This window comes from Curcuma longa, chromosome 7 (genome assembly GCF_044706935.1).
Source record: "Curcuma longa cultivar G26 ecotype Majalengka, Jawa Barat chromosome 7, ITB_CL_G26_1.1, whole genome shotgun sequence".
Classification (NCBI taxonomy): Eukaryota; Viridiplantae; Streptophyta; class Magnoliopsida; order Zingiberales; family Zingiberaceae; genus Curcuma; species Curcuma longa.
Window position 1 is genome coordinate 6,516,150 of NC_133867.1, and position 17,043 is coordinate 6,533,192.

Consider the following 17,043-nt stretch of genomic DNA (forward strand, 5'->3'; position numbering starts at 1 on the left):
CACTAAGGTTCGCTAAAATTCTCCACGTGCCGTCCAACTCTAAAGTTAGCAACCCAATATAAATTCGATCGCTGTTTTAGCGATCGATATTTAATTTTTGTCGCTAAGTAGCGACCGATGTTTAACTTCCGTCGCTAAATAACGACCGATTATAATTCCATTGCTAATATGGCAATCGAAGTTAAAAATCGATCGCTAAATTAGTGATCGAATTGTAATCGGTCGCTAAATCCTTCGCTATTTGTGATTATTTTTGTAGTGCCCGCTTCTTCCATTGCCACCGCGACTCCGCCGTTTTGGGTCTCGCCTACAACCTCATCCGCATCGGCCCGGTAATCTTCAACGACGGCCTGTAGGCCACCTTGACCTCGTACGATGCGGCGGTGGCGGAAGCCTACAGGCTGAACCTGTCACCTCCTCCGTTACCGCTGGCACTGGCGAGGCTCTATGTGGACACCGTCGCGAAGCTGTCGACGACGCCGAAGGATAAATGATCTATCTTCATCACCTTCTCCAGGGGATATCCTCTGACCCAAGAAGACATAGAAAAGTACTTCACTAGGTACGTTCTCACCAATCGATCCTAAAGCTGATGAATTTGAAGCACGATGTATAGCTAATCATCTAGATTGGTAACAAACACAGTAAGTGGGGAAAATGCATGGAGAAAGTGACGGTGGCGAGGTCGGCGTCGGCGTCGGCGGTGGCGCGAGTGTACAAGAAGGTGTGGATGGACCTGAAATTTAATTCAGTCGCTATTTAGCGACTAAAATAGAATAGCGATCGAAACGTAGTTCAATCGCTAATATTTAGCGACTAAATCTTGATTCGGTAGCTAAGGTTCGCTAAAATTCTCCGCGTGTCATCCAAATCTAAAATTAGCGATCCAATATAAATTCGATCGTTGTTTTAGAGATCGATATTTAATTTCCATCGCTAAGTAGCGATCGATGTTTAACTTCCGTCGTTAAATAGAGATCGATTATAATTCCGTCGCTAATATAGCGACCGAAGTTAAAAATCGATCGCTAAATTAGTGACCGAACCTAAAGCTGATGAATTTGAAGCACGATGTATAGCTAATCATCTAGATTGGTAACAAACGCAGTAAGTGGGGAAAGTGCGTAGAGAAACTGACGGTGGTGAGGTCGGCATCAGCGGTGGCGTCGGTGCACGAGAAGGTGTGTATGGATCGAAATTTAATTCAGTCGCTATTTAGCGACTGATACAAATTTCGGTCGCTATTTTATCGATAGAAACGTAATTCGGACGCTAAAATATTAGCGATCGAATCTTGATATCGGCATAAAAATAAATAGTTTCGCTAAGGTTCGCTAAAATTCTCCGCATACCGTCCAACTATAAAATTAGCTATCTAATATAAATTCGATTGCTGTTTTAGCGATCGATATTTAATTTTCGTCGTTTAACCGAATAAAGAATTTTAAAACCGAAATCGAACTGTATTAATCAATCTTTTTAGCTAAAATTTTGAAATCAAATTAAAAATTCAGTTCAGTTTAATCGATTTATTCGATTTAACTGAATTTTTACTTATCCATATGTCTATCTATATCTCTATATATATACATGGCTGGCCTCGTGATGTTATTATTTTGTCGAGAAGTTAGGGTTCGCTCATCTGCGGCGTAACCAAGTCGAAGAAGAGATTTCTTTCCCCTACAGATTGCAGAGCTCTTCTGCTAGGTAAGACGACGATGTTCTTCTCTGCTGGTTTCCGTGATGCAGCCCCCTTTGACTGTTTCTGTTTTCGCGTTCTGTGTTTTCATGGGATCTGGTTGTGTTTCTCCTTGGTGGTTTGGTTTCTTGATCGAAGGCTTCTTTAATGGGATCTTGATGTTTTAATTTGTGGAGGCTTCTTTAATTGGGATCTTGATGTTTTAATTTGTGGAGGATGAAACGTCCGAGTCCCTGTGAAAAAGAATGAAGGGGAATGGTTGGCCATGTTTGTTAGCCCTTAACCATGCATGATAATTAACCTCACGAATTGTAACCATAGAGTTAGTTCAATTGTGTGATTTATTTGTTATTTATGGAGCTAGCTTTAGGGTTTACACATGCAGTCTTATGGTTAGAAAGGGCCGGGGGAGATCACTTAATTTGTGTATTGATTGATTGATTGTGCTTTGTGTTCCTGTGGAGATTCTGTACAGGTACGTACGTACTGAATTAGTAATGCCGAAGGAGAGGAGGAGGAGGTCTCGTTCGATGGATCATTACCGATGTCGCGCTTCGCCATTAATCCCGTCTACTTCCTCCTCGCGTAGCGCACCTGATTCGGATGATGATAAGAAATGGGGCGATGTTCGTTGCCCTATCTGCATGGAGCATCCTCACAATGCCGTTCTTCTTCAATGTTCCTCGCGCGATAAGGGTTGCCACACATTCATATGCGACACCAGCTACCGCCATTCCAACTGTCTGGATCAGTACCGAAAGTCGTCGTTCTCTAACCAGTCGCCGGAGGAGGATGACAACCTGCAACCGCCGCCCGACATGTCGTGCCCCTTGTGCCGTGGGCGCGTCACTGGCTGGACGGTGATAGAGCCCGCTCGCAAGTACATGAATGCCAAGTCTCGTAGCTGTTCTCTGGAATCATGTTCGTTTACTGGAGTTTACGGGGAGTTAAGGGAGCATGCAAGGAGAGAGCATCCATCTGCGCGACCATCTGAGGCAGATCCTGTACGTCAGGAAGTTTGGAGGAGTATGGAGCGACAGCGAGATCTCGGAGACATGTTCAGCGTACAGTACTACTTTCATTCACCTGCAGTCACCGGCGAGGCCGATAGCTTGCAAGCGTCAACCCTGCAGCCGCCCTCGCGCTCTTCCAGATCGAGAACCTCTCTCAGGGACAGGCAGTCATCCAGGACGAGTGGGGTGATTCTTTTGGGTGAAACTGTGACCTTGATCACAGAATTCTTCAGAATGATCACAGAATTCGATCGTGAGATGGATATTTTGTTCAGTCATGTGCATGAATAATAATATTAGTCCTTTTAATTTGCTTCCGAAAATGCATGTGTTGTCTTACATTAATTTACACAAGTTTGAATAAGTTAGTAGTAGTCCTGTTCTTTAAAATTTAGAATTGGATTTCAAAGAGTTCTTTACAATGTCTGTCTGACTAATTTTTTTTTTATATCAAAGGATATTTTATTTAAAAAATTAGTGTTGTTGAAGTCGACGTAGTTGTTAGATCGAGATGAATTCCCTTGGGCACTTACTCCTAGGGCATGATAGCGTTACTGTGAGATAAATTTGGGTACGCGGAGTTATTGGGATGTCGAATTCTATTATTATATTTTTTTTTGATAACTTGATTGTATAAATTTTAAAAATATAATATATATATAAATAAATTTGATATTTTGCGTGACTCTCTCGTGCGCGTCCGTGTGCGAAATGCGATCTATTGTCCATTAAGCAATCACATAGCAAATCTGACCATCCGCTCGACTCCCGGCGCCACCCTCGCCGCACCGTCCGCCCACCATCGGCCGTCGGCTCGGGCACAATCGATGCGCCGCTCGCCGACGCATCGGCCACATTGGATTATGGCCAAAATCCGGCGCAATTTGGCCATAACACAGCTGGTAGTGGCGCGCGTCGGTTTCCAACCAAATCGCGATCAGATTTTGACCAAATCGCGGTCCGAGACCGACCGAGGAAGGACCGGCGTGCCATTATCGGCCGCATTCCGATCAAATTGCGTCGGATTCTGACCACAATCCCGGCGGAATCTAATGCCGGCCGATGTGCCGGCAAGCGGCACGTCGATCGGGCCCAGGCTGCGATCGACGGTGGTCGGACGGAGCGGCGAGGGCAACAACAATGGCGATGGATCGGCTGTGACGCACATAGAATCGCGCAGTGTAGATCGCGCAGAATATCAAATATATATATAATTTGACGAACGCTGACCAACTCAAAAAAATCTGAATAATTTAGAACAAAATTTTTAATTACTTTTTAAAATAAGTTTCAATATTTTATTATTAACGTACTAAGATTACTTAAAATATCTTAATTTTAAAAAATAAAATTTAAACTAATCCTAATTTTTTTTAAATTTTAAATCTGAATCAATTCGATCAATCGAACTCAATCGATCTAAATTTAATTCAATTCAAAATTTTTAATTCAAATCCGATCTGAATCCAATTAGATTGGATATGATTGACAGATTCATTTTTGTTATTCTTAAACCTGTCAAGCCGGGACAAAATAAGATTTGCTTAACATAGACAACGACGGCCCCAAATCCAGCAGTCCCGCGGCGGCGACGGCGGCGCGTCTGTCATCGGTAGCCTCCTCGTCGAGCGCTCTGTGCACCAAGATGTTGTAGATCAGCATCTCGCTTTGCGGCGGTGGCTCGTCGACGTCGATACGCCCCTCGAGCATGTCCACCACCCGCGCCATGCTCGGCCGCTCCTTCGCCTTGTCCCGGATGCACCACAGTGCGACGTGGACCAGCGTACGCAGCTCCGCCTCCGGCGGCGACGCCCCCTCTCTATTGAGCCTTTCGTCGAGCACCTCCAACGCTTTCCCCTGCCTGGCCTTCTCGTGCGACCATCTTGGGGAAGTAAGATAATGAAGTCTGAAAATAAATAATACTAGTTATAAAAAGAAATAATAATGTTGAAAGAAGCACTACACAAATAACCATAAATAGTGACAGATTTAGCGATCGATTTTAATTTCATCGTTAATTTAGCGACTGATTTTTAGATTCCATCGTTAAATAGCATCGAATTATAATCGATCGCTAAATTAGCGACTGAATTAAAATCAATCGCTAAATTAGCGATGGAATTATAATCGGTCGCTATTTAGTGTTGGAACTTAAAAATCGATTGCTAAATTAGCGACCGAATTTATCTTGGGTCGCTAATTTTACAATTGGATGGTATCTCCATGAGTTTTAGTGATGATAAATTGACAACAATATGAGGGACATAAAATGCTTCATTAGATTATCACATCGTTAAGGTTGAATGAAACAATCGGTGGAGTGAAACAATTCAGGATTGCATCAAAATACAAATTGAAAACTAATAACTTAATAAGTTCATCATGCATATATAAACGAATGTATTAACTTATGCACTCACTTTTCCAATGATACTCTGTAAATCCATGACCACTGTTAAGGTTGCCATACTGGTGGACTTTGCCAACCAAATGCCTTTGTCAGTCAGCGAGCTAAAGAAATGAGATCCACTTAGCATAAAAAGTTAAAACATAGATAAATAAAATTTTAAAAAAAAATCAATATTTGCAAAATTAATTACCTCCCTCCTAAATCATTCTTAAAATTGGCGTCAAATAAATAATTTAAAAGTGTATTCTTCACCATCCAAGTTAAGAAAGTACAAATCAAGAAAAAGAAAAGAAAATTGACTAAATGAAAATGGAAAAATGGAATAATAAGATAAAAAAAATATAAAAGGATCTAATTAAATTTATGAAAATTTTATACTTACCACTAATTTCTAGACCCAATATAGAGATAACTGAATATTTAAGCTCATATTTATTCATCTTTGTTGCATTCATAAAGCGTGTGGCTCCTGAATGATTAAACTCACCATCTCCATCAATAAGTGGAAAACAACTCACATCCATAGCTATTATAATTGGGAAAAAGATAAGCTCATGTTAAAATATGGCAAGACCAATTTGTGTTTTAGGATTTTGTAATGTACAATAATTCTTGCAAATGAAGTGTGAAAAAAAATAATACTAGTTATAAAAAAAACAATAATGTTGAAAGAAGCACTACACAAATAACCACAAATAGTGACAGATTTAGCGACCGATTTTAATTCCATCGTTAATTTAGCGACTGATTTTTAGATTCCATCGTTAAATAGCACCGAATTATAATCGATCGCTAAATTAGCGACTGAATTAAAATCAGTCGCTAAATTAGCGATGGAATTATAATCGGTCGCTATTTAGTGTTGGAACTTAAAAATCGATCGCTAAATTAGCGACCGAATTTATCTTGGATTGCTAATTTTAAAATTGGATGGTATCTGCATGAGTTTTAGCGACCGAACCATATTTCGGTCACTAAATTTAGGATAAATTGACAACAACATGAGGGACATAAAATGATTCATTAGATTATCACATCGTTAAGGGTGAATGAAATAATCGGTGGAGTGAAACAATTCAGAATTGCATCAAAATACAAATTGAAAACTAATAACTTAATAAGTTCATCATGCATATATAAACGAATGTACTAAGTTATGCACTCACTTTTCCAATGATACTCTGCAAATCCATGACCACTGTAAAGGTTGCCATGCTGGTGGACTTTGCCAACCAAATGCCTTTGTCAGCCAGCGAGCTAAAGAAAGGAGATCCACTTAGCATAACAAGTTAAAACATAGATAAATAAATTTTAAAAAATTAATTAACTTCCTCCTAAATCAATCTTAAAATTGACGCCAAACAAATGATTTAAAAGTGTCCTCTTCCCTATCCAAGTTAAGAAGGTACAAATCAAGAAACAAAAAAGAAAATTGACTAAATGAAAAGGAAAAAAATGGAATAATAAGATAAAAAAATTATAAAAGGCTCTAATTAAATTTATAAAAATTTTATACTTACCACTAATTTCTAGACCCAATATAGAGATAACTGAATATTTAAGCCCATATTTATCCATCTTTGTTGCATTCATAAAGCGTGTAGCTCTAGAATGACTAAACTCACCATCTCCATCAACAAGTTGAAAAGAACTCACATCCATAGATATTATAAATGAGAAAAAGGTAAGCTCATGTTAAAATATGGCAAGACTAATTTCTATTTTAGGATTTTGTAATGTATAATAATTCTTGCAAATGAAGTGTCAAAATAAATAATACTAGTTATAAAAAGAAACAATAATGTTGAAAGAAGCACTACACAAATAACCATAAATAGCGACGAATTTAACGATCGATTTTAATTTCATCGCTAATTTAGTGATCGATTTTTAGATTCCGTCGTTAAATAGCACCGAATTATAATCGATCGCTAATTTAGTGAACGAATTAAAATCAGTCGCTAAATTAACGATGGAATTATAATCGGTTGCTATTTAGCGATGAAATTTAAAAATCGATCGCTAAATTAGCGATCGAATTTATCTTGGGTCGCTAATTTTAGAGTTGGATGGTATCTGCATGAGTTTTAGCGACCCTTAGCGACCGAACCATATTTTGATCACTAAATTTAGGATAAATTGACAATAATATGAGGGACATAAAATGCTTCATTAGATTATCACATCGTTAAGGGTGAATGAAACAATCGGTGGAGTGAAACAATTCAGAATTGCATCAAAATACAAATTGAAAACTAATAACTTAATAAGTTCATCATGCATATATAAACGAATGTACTAAATTATGCACTCACTTTTCCAATGATACTCTGCAAATCTATGACCACTATAAAAGTTGTCATGCTGGTGGACTTTGCCAACCAAATGCCTTTGCCAGCCAACGATCTAAAGAAAGTCGATCCAATTAACATAAAAAGTTAAAACATAGATAAATAAATTTTAAAAAATCAATATTCACAAAATTAATTATCTTCCTCCTAAATCATTCTTAAATTTGATGCCAAATAAATGATTTAAAGTGTATTCTTCCCTATCCAAGTTAAGAAAGTACAAATCAAGAAAAAGGAAAGAACATTGACTAAATGAAAAAGGAAAAATGGAATAATAAGATTAAAAAATTATAAAATGCTCTAATTAAATTTATGAAAATTTTATACTTACCACTAATTTCTATATCCAATATAGAGATAACTGAATATTTAAGCTCATATTTATTCATCTTTGTTCCATTCATAAAGCGTGTGACTCCAGAATGATTAAACTCACCATCTCCATCAACAAGTTGAAAAGAACTCACATCCATAGCTATTATAAATGGGAAAAAGGTAAGCTCATGTTAAAATATGGCAAGACCAATTTGTGTTTTAGGATTTTGTAGTGTACAATAATTATTGCAAATGAAGTGTGAAAATAAATAATACTAGTTATAAAAAAACAATAATGTTGAAATAAGCATTACAAAAATAACAACAAATAGTGGCAGATTTAGCGATCGATTTTAATTCCATCGCTAATTTAGCGATCGATTTTTAAATTCCATCGTTAAATAGCACCGAATTATAATCGATCACTAAATTAGTGACCGAATTAAAATCAATCACTAAATTAACAATAGAATTATAATCGGTTGCTATTAAATGACGGAACTTAAAAATTGATTACTAAATTAGCAACCGAATTTATCTTGGGTCGCTAATTTTAGAGTTGGATGGTATCTGCATGAGTTTTAGCGACCCTTAGCGACCGAACCATATTTCGATCACTAAATTTATGATAAATTGACAATAATATGAGGGACATAAAATGCTTCATTAGATTATCACATCGTTTAGTGTGAATGAAACAATCGGTGGAGTGAAACAATTCAGAATTGCATCAAAATACAAATTGGAAACTAATAACTTAATAAGTTCATCATACATATATAAACGAATGTATTAACTTATGCACTCACTTTTCCAATAATACTCTGCAAATCCATGACCACTGTAAAAGTTGTCATGCTGGTGAACTTTGTCAACCAAATGCCTTTGTCAGCCAATGAGCTAAAGAAAGGAGATCCACTTAGTATAAAAAGTTAAAACATAGATAAATAAAATTTAAAAAATCAATATTCACAAAATTAATTATCTTCATCCTAAATCATTCTTAAAATTGACGTCAAACAAAGGATTTAAAAGTGTACTCTTCCCTATCCAAGTTAAGAAAGTACAAATCAAGAAAAAGAAAAGAACATTGACTAAATGAAAAAGGAAAAATGGAATAATAAGATAAAAAAATTATAAAATGCTCTAATCAAATTTATGAAAATTTTATACTTACCACTAATTTCTAGCCCAATATAGAGATAACTAAATATTTAAGCTCATATTTATCCATCTTTGTTGCATTCATAAAGCGTGTTGCTCCAGAATGATTAAACTCACAATCTCCATTAACAAGTTGAAAAGAACTCACATCCATAGCTATTATAAATAAGAAAAAGGTAAGCTCATGTTAAAATATGGCAAGACTAATTTTTGTTTTATGATTTTTGTAATGTACAATAATTCTTGCAAATGAAGTGTGAAAATAAATAATACTATTATAAAAAGAAATAATAATGTTGAAAGAAGTACTACACAAATAGCGACAGATTTAGCGATCGATTTTAATTCTATCACTAATTTAGTGACTGATTTTTAGATTCCGTTGTTAAATAGCACTGAATTATAATCGATCGCTAATTTAGTGAACGAATTAAAATCAGTCGCTAAATTAACGACGGAATTATAATCAGTCACTAAATTAACGACGGTTGCTATTTAGCGATGGAACTTAAAAATCGATCGCTAAATTAGCGATCGAATTTATCTTGGGTCGCTAATTTTAGAGTTGGATGGTATCTGCATAAGTTTTAGCGACCCTTATCGATCGAACCATATTTCGGTCGCTAAATTTAGGATAAATTGACAACTATATGAGGGATATAAAATGCTTTATTAGATTATCACATCGTTAAGTGTGAATAAAACAATCGGTGGAGTGAAACAATTCAAGATTGCATCAAAATATAAATTGAAAACTAATAACTTAATAAGTTCATCATGCATATATAAACGAATGTACTAACTTATGCACTCACTTTTCCAATGATATTCTACAAATCCATGACCACTGTAAAGGTTGTCATGTTGGTGGACTTTATCAACCAAATGCCTTTGTCAACCAGCAAGCTAAAGAAATGAGATCCACTTAAAGTTAAAACATAGATAAATAAAATTTTAAAAATCAATATTCACAAAATTAATTATCTTTCTCCTAAATCATTCTTAAAATTGGCACCAAACAAATGATTTAAAAGTGTACTCTTCCCTATCCAAGTTAAGAAAGTACAAATTAATAAAATAAAATAAAATAGACTAAATGAAAAAGGAAAAATGGAATAATAACATAAAACAAATTATAAAAGGCTCTAATTAAACTTATGAAAATTTTATACTTACCACTAATTTCTACCCAATATAGAGATAACTTAATATTTAAGCCCATATTTATCCATATATATTTGTTGCATTCATAAAGCGTGTGGCTCCAGAATAATTAAACTCACCATCTCCATCAACAAGTTGAAAAGAACTCACATCCATAGCTATTATAAATGGGGAAAAGGTAAGCTCATGTTAAAATATGGCAAGACCAATTTGTGTTTTAGGATTTTGTAGTGTACAATAATTATTGCAAATGAAGTGTGAAAATAAATAATACTAGTTATAAAAAAACAATAATATTGAAAAAAGCACTATACAAATAACCATAAATAGCGATGGATTTAACGATCGATGTTTAACTTCCGTCGCTAAATCGATCGCTAAATTAGCGACCGAATTGTAATCGGTCGCTAAATCCGTCGCTATTTGTGATTATTTTTGTAGTGTCCACTTCTTTTATCACCACCGCTACGCCACCGTTCTGGGCCTCGTCTACAACCTCATATGCATCGGCCCAGTAATCTTCGACGACGGCCTGCAGGCCACCTTGACCTCGTATGACGCGGCGGCGGCGGAAGCCTGCAGGCTGAACCTGTCACCTTCTCTGTTACCGCCAGCGCTGGCGAGGCCCTATGTGGACGCCGTCGCGGAGCTATCGACGACGCGGGAGGACGAACGATCTATCTTCATCACCTTCTCCTGGGGATATCCTTTGACCCAAGAAGATATCGAAGAGTACTTCACTAGGTACGTTCTCACCGATCGATCCTAAAGCTGATGAATTTGAAGCATGATGTATAACTAATCATCTAGATTGGTAACAAACGCAGTAAGTGGGGAAAGTGCGTGGAGAAAGTGACGGTGGCGAGATCGGCGTCGACAGTGACACCGATGTACGAGAAGGTGTGCATGGACCGAAATTTAATTCAGTCGCTATTTAACGACTGAAACAGATTTCGATCACTATTTTAGCGACCGAATCTTGATTCAATCACTAAGATTCACTAAAATTCTCCGCGTGCCGTCCAAATCTAAAATTAGCGACTCAATATAAATTCGGTCGTTATTTTAGCAACCGATATTTGATTTTCATCGCTAAGTAGTGATCAATGTTTAACTTCCGTCATTAAATAACGACTGATTATAATTCGGTCACTAAATAACGATCGCAATTAAAAATCGATCGCTAAATTAGCGATCGAATTGTAATCGATCGCTAAATCCATCGCTATTTGTGATTATTTTTGTAGTGTCTATCACCCACGTTTAATACGGTAAAAGGTCATGCTGTATTAAATGTGGTAGGTGATTTACCATATAGTACTTTACTATTCCATGTGTCGCGCATGCGGTTGTCAAGCTGGATGAGTGAGGGATACAGTATTGATGAAACAGAGCTATTTGAGCAGGAGTGTCACCTCGGCGGGACTGAGCCGATTGAGGAGTTGGCTTTTGTAGGGGAGACCATGCAGTCAAGAAGGCATAAGGCCAATCGGGCATGGAACATGTCGGGCATGGAGTTTTTCGGTTGGGCATGGACTCTATCAAGCCCACTCTATAAAGCCCAGAGTCTGTCAAATCAGGAGTCTGTCGATAGTGAAGTCTATCGGTCGGGCATGAACTCTGCCGAGGTTGGAGTCGGTCAGGAGTGGAGTTTGTCGGTCGGGCATGAAGTCTATCAAGCCTAGAGTCAATCGAGAGTCCACCATATCCAACGTATTATCTCCATGTAAACCAAATCTTATCTTTCTTAATCCAGATATATCAACTCATAACAATGGTCTTTACAAAGCAGTTTAGCATGATCGTTGAGAGTTGGACGCCTTATTTGGCGTCATTGGCTAATTGATAGTATTTTAATCAAACTCTTGCATCATTTAGAGAACTTAGAACTTATTGACAATGCGAATGCCAACAAAGGAATACAGGGTTTTTTTATCTTGAATAACTTATAAAAAAAACTCTAATAATTTAAATATGGATGTTTTTATCCTTTTAATTAATTTATCATATCTATATCTTCTCTGTTGATATATTAAATTCAATCCAATCCAAGAAGTATAGGTGAGAAATAAATCTCTTAACATATCTAGTTAAAGAAATATCAATAAAAATAGAAAAAGATATATCTATTTATATATAATATTAAATGTATTGTTATTCACATACTATTTTTTATTGTACTATAAAAATAACATATACTATTCAGTGAAGGAATATTCCTTTAATAAATTTAAGACTAATAAATGTATTGCATTAAATTGTTTAAAAATTTGTAAACCTCGAGTAAACCGAGACACTTTCCTTTTGTTCATGTTATATATTTTTGATTAGATTTTAATCCATCTAAAATTAGATAGAATAATATTTCCTTTTATTTTTGTAAAGTTAAATTCCATCATTTGCATCCTTTTCACCACATGATTTCTTGCAACCAACAACGAGGTGTTTAGATATCCGATCAATTTGAAACGTAGATAATCTTTTTGTCTAATTCATATATCAGATAAATTTAAAACATAATTTATATACATTTGAAAGTCAACCTTTGGACACAAGTCAACTTTTAAACACACGTTTTCAAGTGTCAGATAGGCGAAAATAGATTGGAGATCGGCAAAGATAGACTGAACATATTCGGATCTACGAAGATAAACTAGTACAATAGTTAGTTAACTCTTTGTAGAACCTTCATGAGTGTTCTTAGACTCACTTGTATATTTTTTTGTTTTTATTATATAAATTAAATGGAATCTTTATTTTTGCAAAAATGATTCTTGACTTGAAATAAAGTGTGCATCTGGATTCCGGACCTTCTTAAATTTTACCCAAAATGGAATGTGGTGAGCACGAGAGCACATCCGGTAGCTGTAAAGTTGTTGCCATTAACGTAAGAACTTGCCAAATATGGAACGATAAGTCCATTGACTTTCTCTTCATATACCACCAAATTTGACAGCGACGACCGGTATATTCTTTGTCGCATTCCACTTCTACAGCGCCGCCATGACACGGCCGTCGCCTCGTTCCACAGCGCCGCTCCTCCTGCCGCTGCTCCTCTGTCTGTTTTTCGCCGACCATGCGGCGGCGGCCACCGGGCCGCTGGGGACGGCGTCGCGGTGGATCGTGGACGACGAGACAGGCAAGCGGGTGAAGCTGGCGTGCGTCAACTGGCCGTCGCACCTGGAGCCGGTGCTGGCGGAGGGCCTGTCGAAGAGCCCGCTGGACAGGATCTCGAAGCTGATCCGGTCCATGGGCTTCAACTGCGTCCGCCTGACCTGGCCGCTGTTCCTCGCCACCGACCCATCCCTCGCTAGCCTCACCGTCCGGCAGTCCTTCGACGGCCTCGGCCTCGGCCCCGCCCTCGCCGGAATCCAAGCCAATAACCCGACCCTGGTGGACCTTCCTCTCATCCAAGCATTCCAGGTATAATCAACAAGAGATTATTAGATCGTATATATGAAATCTACTGATTCTCGAGCGAAAATTTGCAGGCGGTGGTGGAAAACTTAGGGGCCAACGATGTGATGGTGATCTTGGACAACCACATAAGCACGCCGGGGTGGTGCTGCGGCCGAGGCGACGGCAATGGCTTCTTCGGCGACGAGTTCTTTGATCCAGATTTGTGGATTCAAGGCCTGACAAACATGGCGACTCTGTTCAAAGGGCACAGGAATGTGGTCGGCATGAGCTTGAGGAACGAGCTCAGAGGGCAGAGACAAAACGTCGACGACTGGTACACGTGAGTCTCTAGCTCGATGTTGTTAAGGGAGAAGAACTCTGGCGGTTTCATGGACGCGCCTTTTGCCCTGCAGGTACATGCAAATGGGGGCAGAGGCGGTGCACGCCGCCAACGGCGACGTGCTCGTCATCCTCTCCGGGCTCAGCTTCGACAGCGACCTCAGCTTCGTGGCAAACCGGGAGGTCAACATCAGCTTCCCCTTCGCCAGCAAGCTCGTCTTCGAGGTGCACTGGTACGGGTTCACCGACGGCAAGGCGTGGGTCGAGGGCAACGCCAACGACGTCTGCGGCCGCATCGTCGGCAGAGTGAACCGACAGGCGGGGTTCCTGCTCGACCGGAACTTCCCCTTGATCCTGAGCGAGTTCGGGCTCGACCTGCGCGGCACGAACACGAACGACAACCGCTACTTCAGCTGCGCGCTGGCGTACGCCGCCGCCCAGGACATGGACTGGGCGCTCTGGGCGCTGACGGGGAGTTACTATCTCCGATCAGGCGTCGTCGACCACGACGAGATGTACGGCGTGCTGTCGTTCGACTGGAGCGGCTCCAAAAGCGATGCTCAAATGGCGCGCATCCGGTCGATTCAGCAGCCTTTCCAAGGTCCCAACCGGAAGCAGCTTCCCGGCCGCCTCACGATCCTGCATCCCCTGACTGGCCTCTGCGTCTCGACCGATGATTCCTTCCAGCGCCTGGAGCTTTCCGGCGGCCGCTGCGCAGACCAGTGGAGCTACGTCCGCCAGACATTGTCGTTCAACAACGGCTCGTTTTTCTCCTGCGCGACCGCCGGCGGCGTGGGGATGGAGGTGCGGCTGGAGGAATGCGACACGGCGTCGAAGTGGACGCTGCTGTCGGCCTCGCAACTTCACGTGTCGACGCAGATGGACGACGGGACTTCTCTGTGCCTCGAAGTCGCCGGCGACGGGAGAACCGTCGTCACGAACCCGTGCCGGTGCTTGAGCTCCGACTCGAGCTGCGACCCTCAGGGCCAATGGTTTAAGCTGGTCAACACCGATCAGTTGACGTAGACTTAAGCTGGTCAACTCTCAGTAAAGAAATTTATAAATGTTTTTTTACAGTTTGACACTCAGAATTTATTAAATCTTATTTCACTTAACTTTTAAGTGATTTATTTTCTTTTTATAAAAAAGTGAGGTGCAATGCAATTTTATAATGTTTTTGAGGTAAAATGAAAAACAAATTGGACGGATTTGTTGCGGCGCCTGCTGCCGTAAGCACCGACTCCGACGGTTTTCTATAAATAGCTAGTAGCTGGTAAAACCTAGTCGTGTCTCGTTCCCCTCTCGAGCTCGGGTCGGCACCCGGCGGTAGATTGAAGAGGAAAAGCGGTGAGAGGCGATGCCGGCGAGTCACGGGCTTCGATCTCGCACTAGGGATCTCTTCTCCCGGCCCTTCCGAAAGAAGGGGCACATCCCCCTGACGACCTAGCTCCGCACCTACAAGATCGGCGACTACGTCGACGTCAAGTTGAACGGCGCCGTCCATAAGGGGGTCGTACAGGCAGGGTCTGGAACGTCGCTAAACGAGCCATCGGCGTCGAAATCAACAAGCAGGTCCCTATCTTATGCCTTCTTCCCTCTTCCCTTCCTTCTGTTGCTTTAATTTTTGATCGTTCATGCTTCATTGGTGTTCTTTTTGTACGAGTAATTTTACAATTTGGGCAATAGTGGAGGATTTCTCGACACGAGTTCCACATATCACTAGATGAAAAAATGGATTTTTTTTTCTGTTGCTTTAATTTTTGATCGTTCATGCTTCATTGGTGTTCTTTTTGTACGAGTAATTTTACAATTTGGGCAATAGTGGAGGATTTCTCGACACGATTCCACATATCACTAGATCAAAAGATGGATTTTTTTAGGCTAAAGAACACTGATTGGAAACTTCTTGATGTAGAAAAGTTGGCTGAATTTTTTGTAGTGCTGTTTATTAAATTAAATCAAATTTAGTCAGAGTTTATAAAACTTGAGAGGCCATTTACAATCTGTCCAAAAACAAGACTGAAGTTATTTTTCCTGAATCTGTTCCTCTCATGTATTTGGAAGTTGGCTCGAAACAAGTTGTATTGATGGATTGTATCAACTATCGAAGTGCAGAGGAACCTCTACTTCATTGATCACTATTTTAGACCAAGTTCCCTTTTTCTAAACTTGTTCTTTATTTTGCTGTTAGATTAGTTCATATCATTTTCAGCTGCTTAAATTTCCATCAACGAGTATTGAACATTCCCCAACTGTACATTTTGGTTATCTGGTATTAGTTCTATCCAGTTTAATCTTCTTTTTGATGATGAGTTTTGTTGGGTTTATGCTTATTCTGGTCTGGGTACATGTTTATGCTATGCTATGAAATTTATGTTGGGTTTTGTTGGAGTTTGATAATGAATAGAAGTTGCTGTTTGTTGTCAGGGGAAATTTGTACGATGATCCTTTATTTAAGAAATATTTGACTAAGAAAATGTGTTGAGATGGCCGAGTTGGTCTAAGGCGCCAGATTAAGGTTCTGGTCCGAAAGGGCGTGGGTTCAAATCCCACTCTCAACATGTTTTTTTTTAATTTAAAGAAAAGAGTATTTAAAGAAAAGAGTACTATTTTAATATTTTTTAAAAAATGATATTTATTTAACTATATGAATAATTAGAAATACTTTTTTTTTTTAAATTATGAAAAAAATAAAGAAGATCAAAGCCGTTTTAAGTGCCACTTAGCCAGCACTCAACTATGTATCAGTATGACAAGAGCCATGTCAAGTTAGGTGGCACAAGGAAGGAGTAAGACGTAAATAGTATAATTAAGTTATCGATCGAAGAATGATTCTAAGTAAAAAAGTTGCTTTACAAAAAGGAAAGGAAGCAGCCCACTCACTAATGTGCAAGTACTTGTGCTAAAATGACTTAAACCTAATTGGATTTGGCTAATGATAAGCACACCCACTTTTAACCACTATCATTGCTGCTCTCAGCAAGTCAGATCAATGCACAAGTGAAATATATATATATATATATATATATATATATATATATTTGCGTGACCGTCCACGATAGAATATTTCAGACGTCTGAAACTAATATACAATGCCATTTTTAAATTATTTATTTATTTTTTATTTATGATTAAACTATTTAAGAATTTTCTTTTAGGATTTAGAGATTGAGTTATAGTATTAAGTAA

General features: G+C 38.9%; 2 protein-coding genes and 1 non-coding gene across 3 annotated transcripts; all 3 read left to right on the forward strand.

The window, feature by feature from the left end:
- The first annotated feature begins 2,196 nt into the window (after window positions 1-2,196).
- LOC141832534 (uncharacterized) lies at window positions 2,197-3,003 on the forward strand. The gene has a single exon (XM_074720030.1). It carries the CDS (start codon window positions 2,197-2,199, stop codon window positions 3,001-3,003), a length of 807 nt encoding a protein of 268 aa, XP_074576131.1.
- A 10,197-nt stretch (window positions 3,004-13,200) lies between these two features.
- Window positions 13,201-14,880, forward strand: LOC141832535 (glycosyl hydrolase 5 family protein-like). The gene is made up of 3 exons (XM_074720031.1): window positions 13,201-13,539; window positions 13,608-13,855; window positions 13,929-14,880. The coding sequence occupies exons 1-3, from the start codon at window positions 13,366-13,368 to the stop codon at window positions 14,878-14,880; spliced, it is 1,374 nt and encodes a 457-aa protein (XP_074576132.1). The 5' UTR covers window positions 13,201-13,365.
- A 1,454-nt stretch (window positions 14,881-16,334) lies between these two features.
- On the forward strand, window positions 16,335-16,415 carry TRNAL-AAG (transfer RNA leucine (anticodon AAG)). The gene has a single exon. It is a non-coding gene; the product is annotated as a tRNA-Leu (tRNA).
- Window positions 16,416-17,043: the final 628 nt, after the last annotated feature.

Coding starts and splice junctions, on each gene's coding strand:
- LOC141832534 (XM_074720030.1), top strand. CDS start 2,197: ATGCCGAAGGAGAGGAGGAGGAGGTCTCGTTCGATGGATCATTACCGA.
- LOC141832535 (XM_074720031.1), top strand. CDS start 13,366: ATGGGCTTCAACTGCGTCCGCCTGACCTGGCCGCTGTTCCTCGCCACC. Junction 13,540..13,607: donor CTCTCATCCAAGCATTCCAG/GTATAATCAACA, acceptor GAAAATTTGCAG/GCGGTGGTGGAAAACTTAGG. Junction 13,856..13,928: donor AACGTCGACGACTGGTACAC/GTGAGTCTCTAG, acceptor TTTGCCCTGCAG/GTACATGCAAATGGGGGCAG.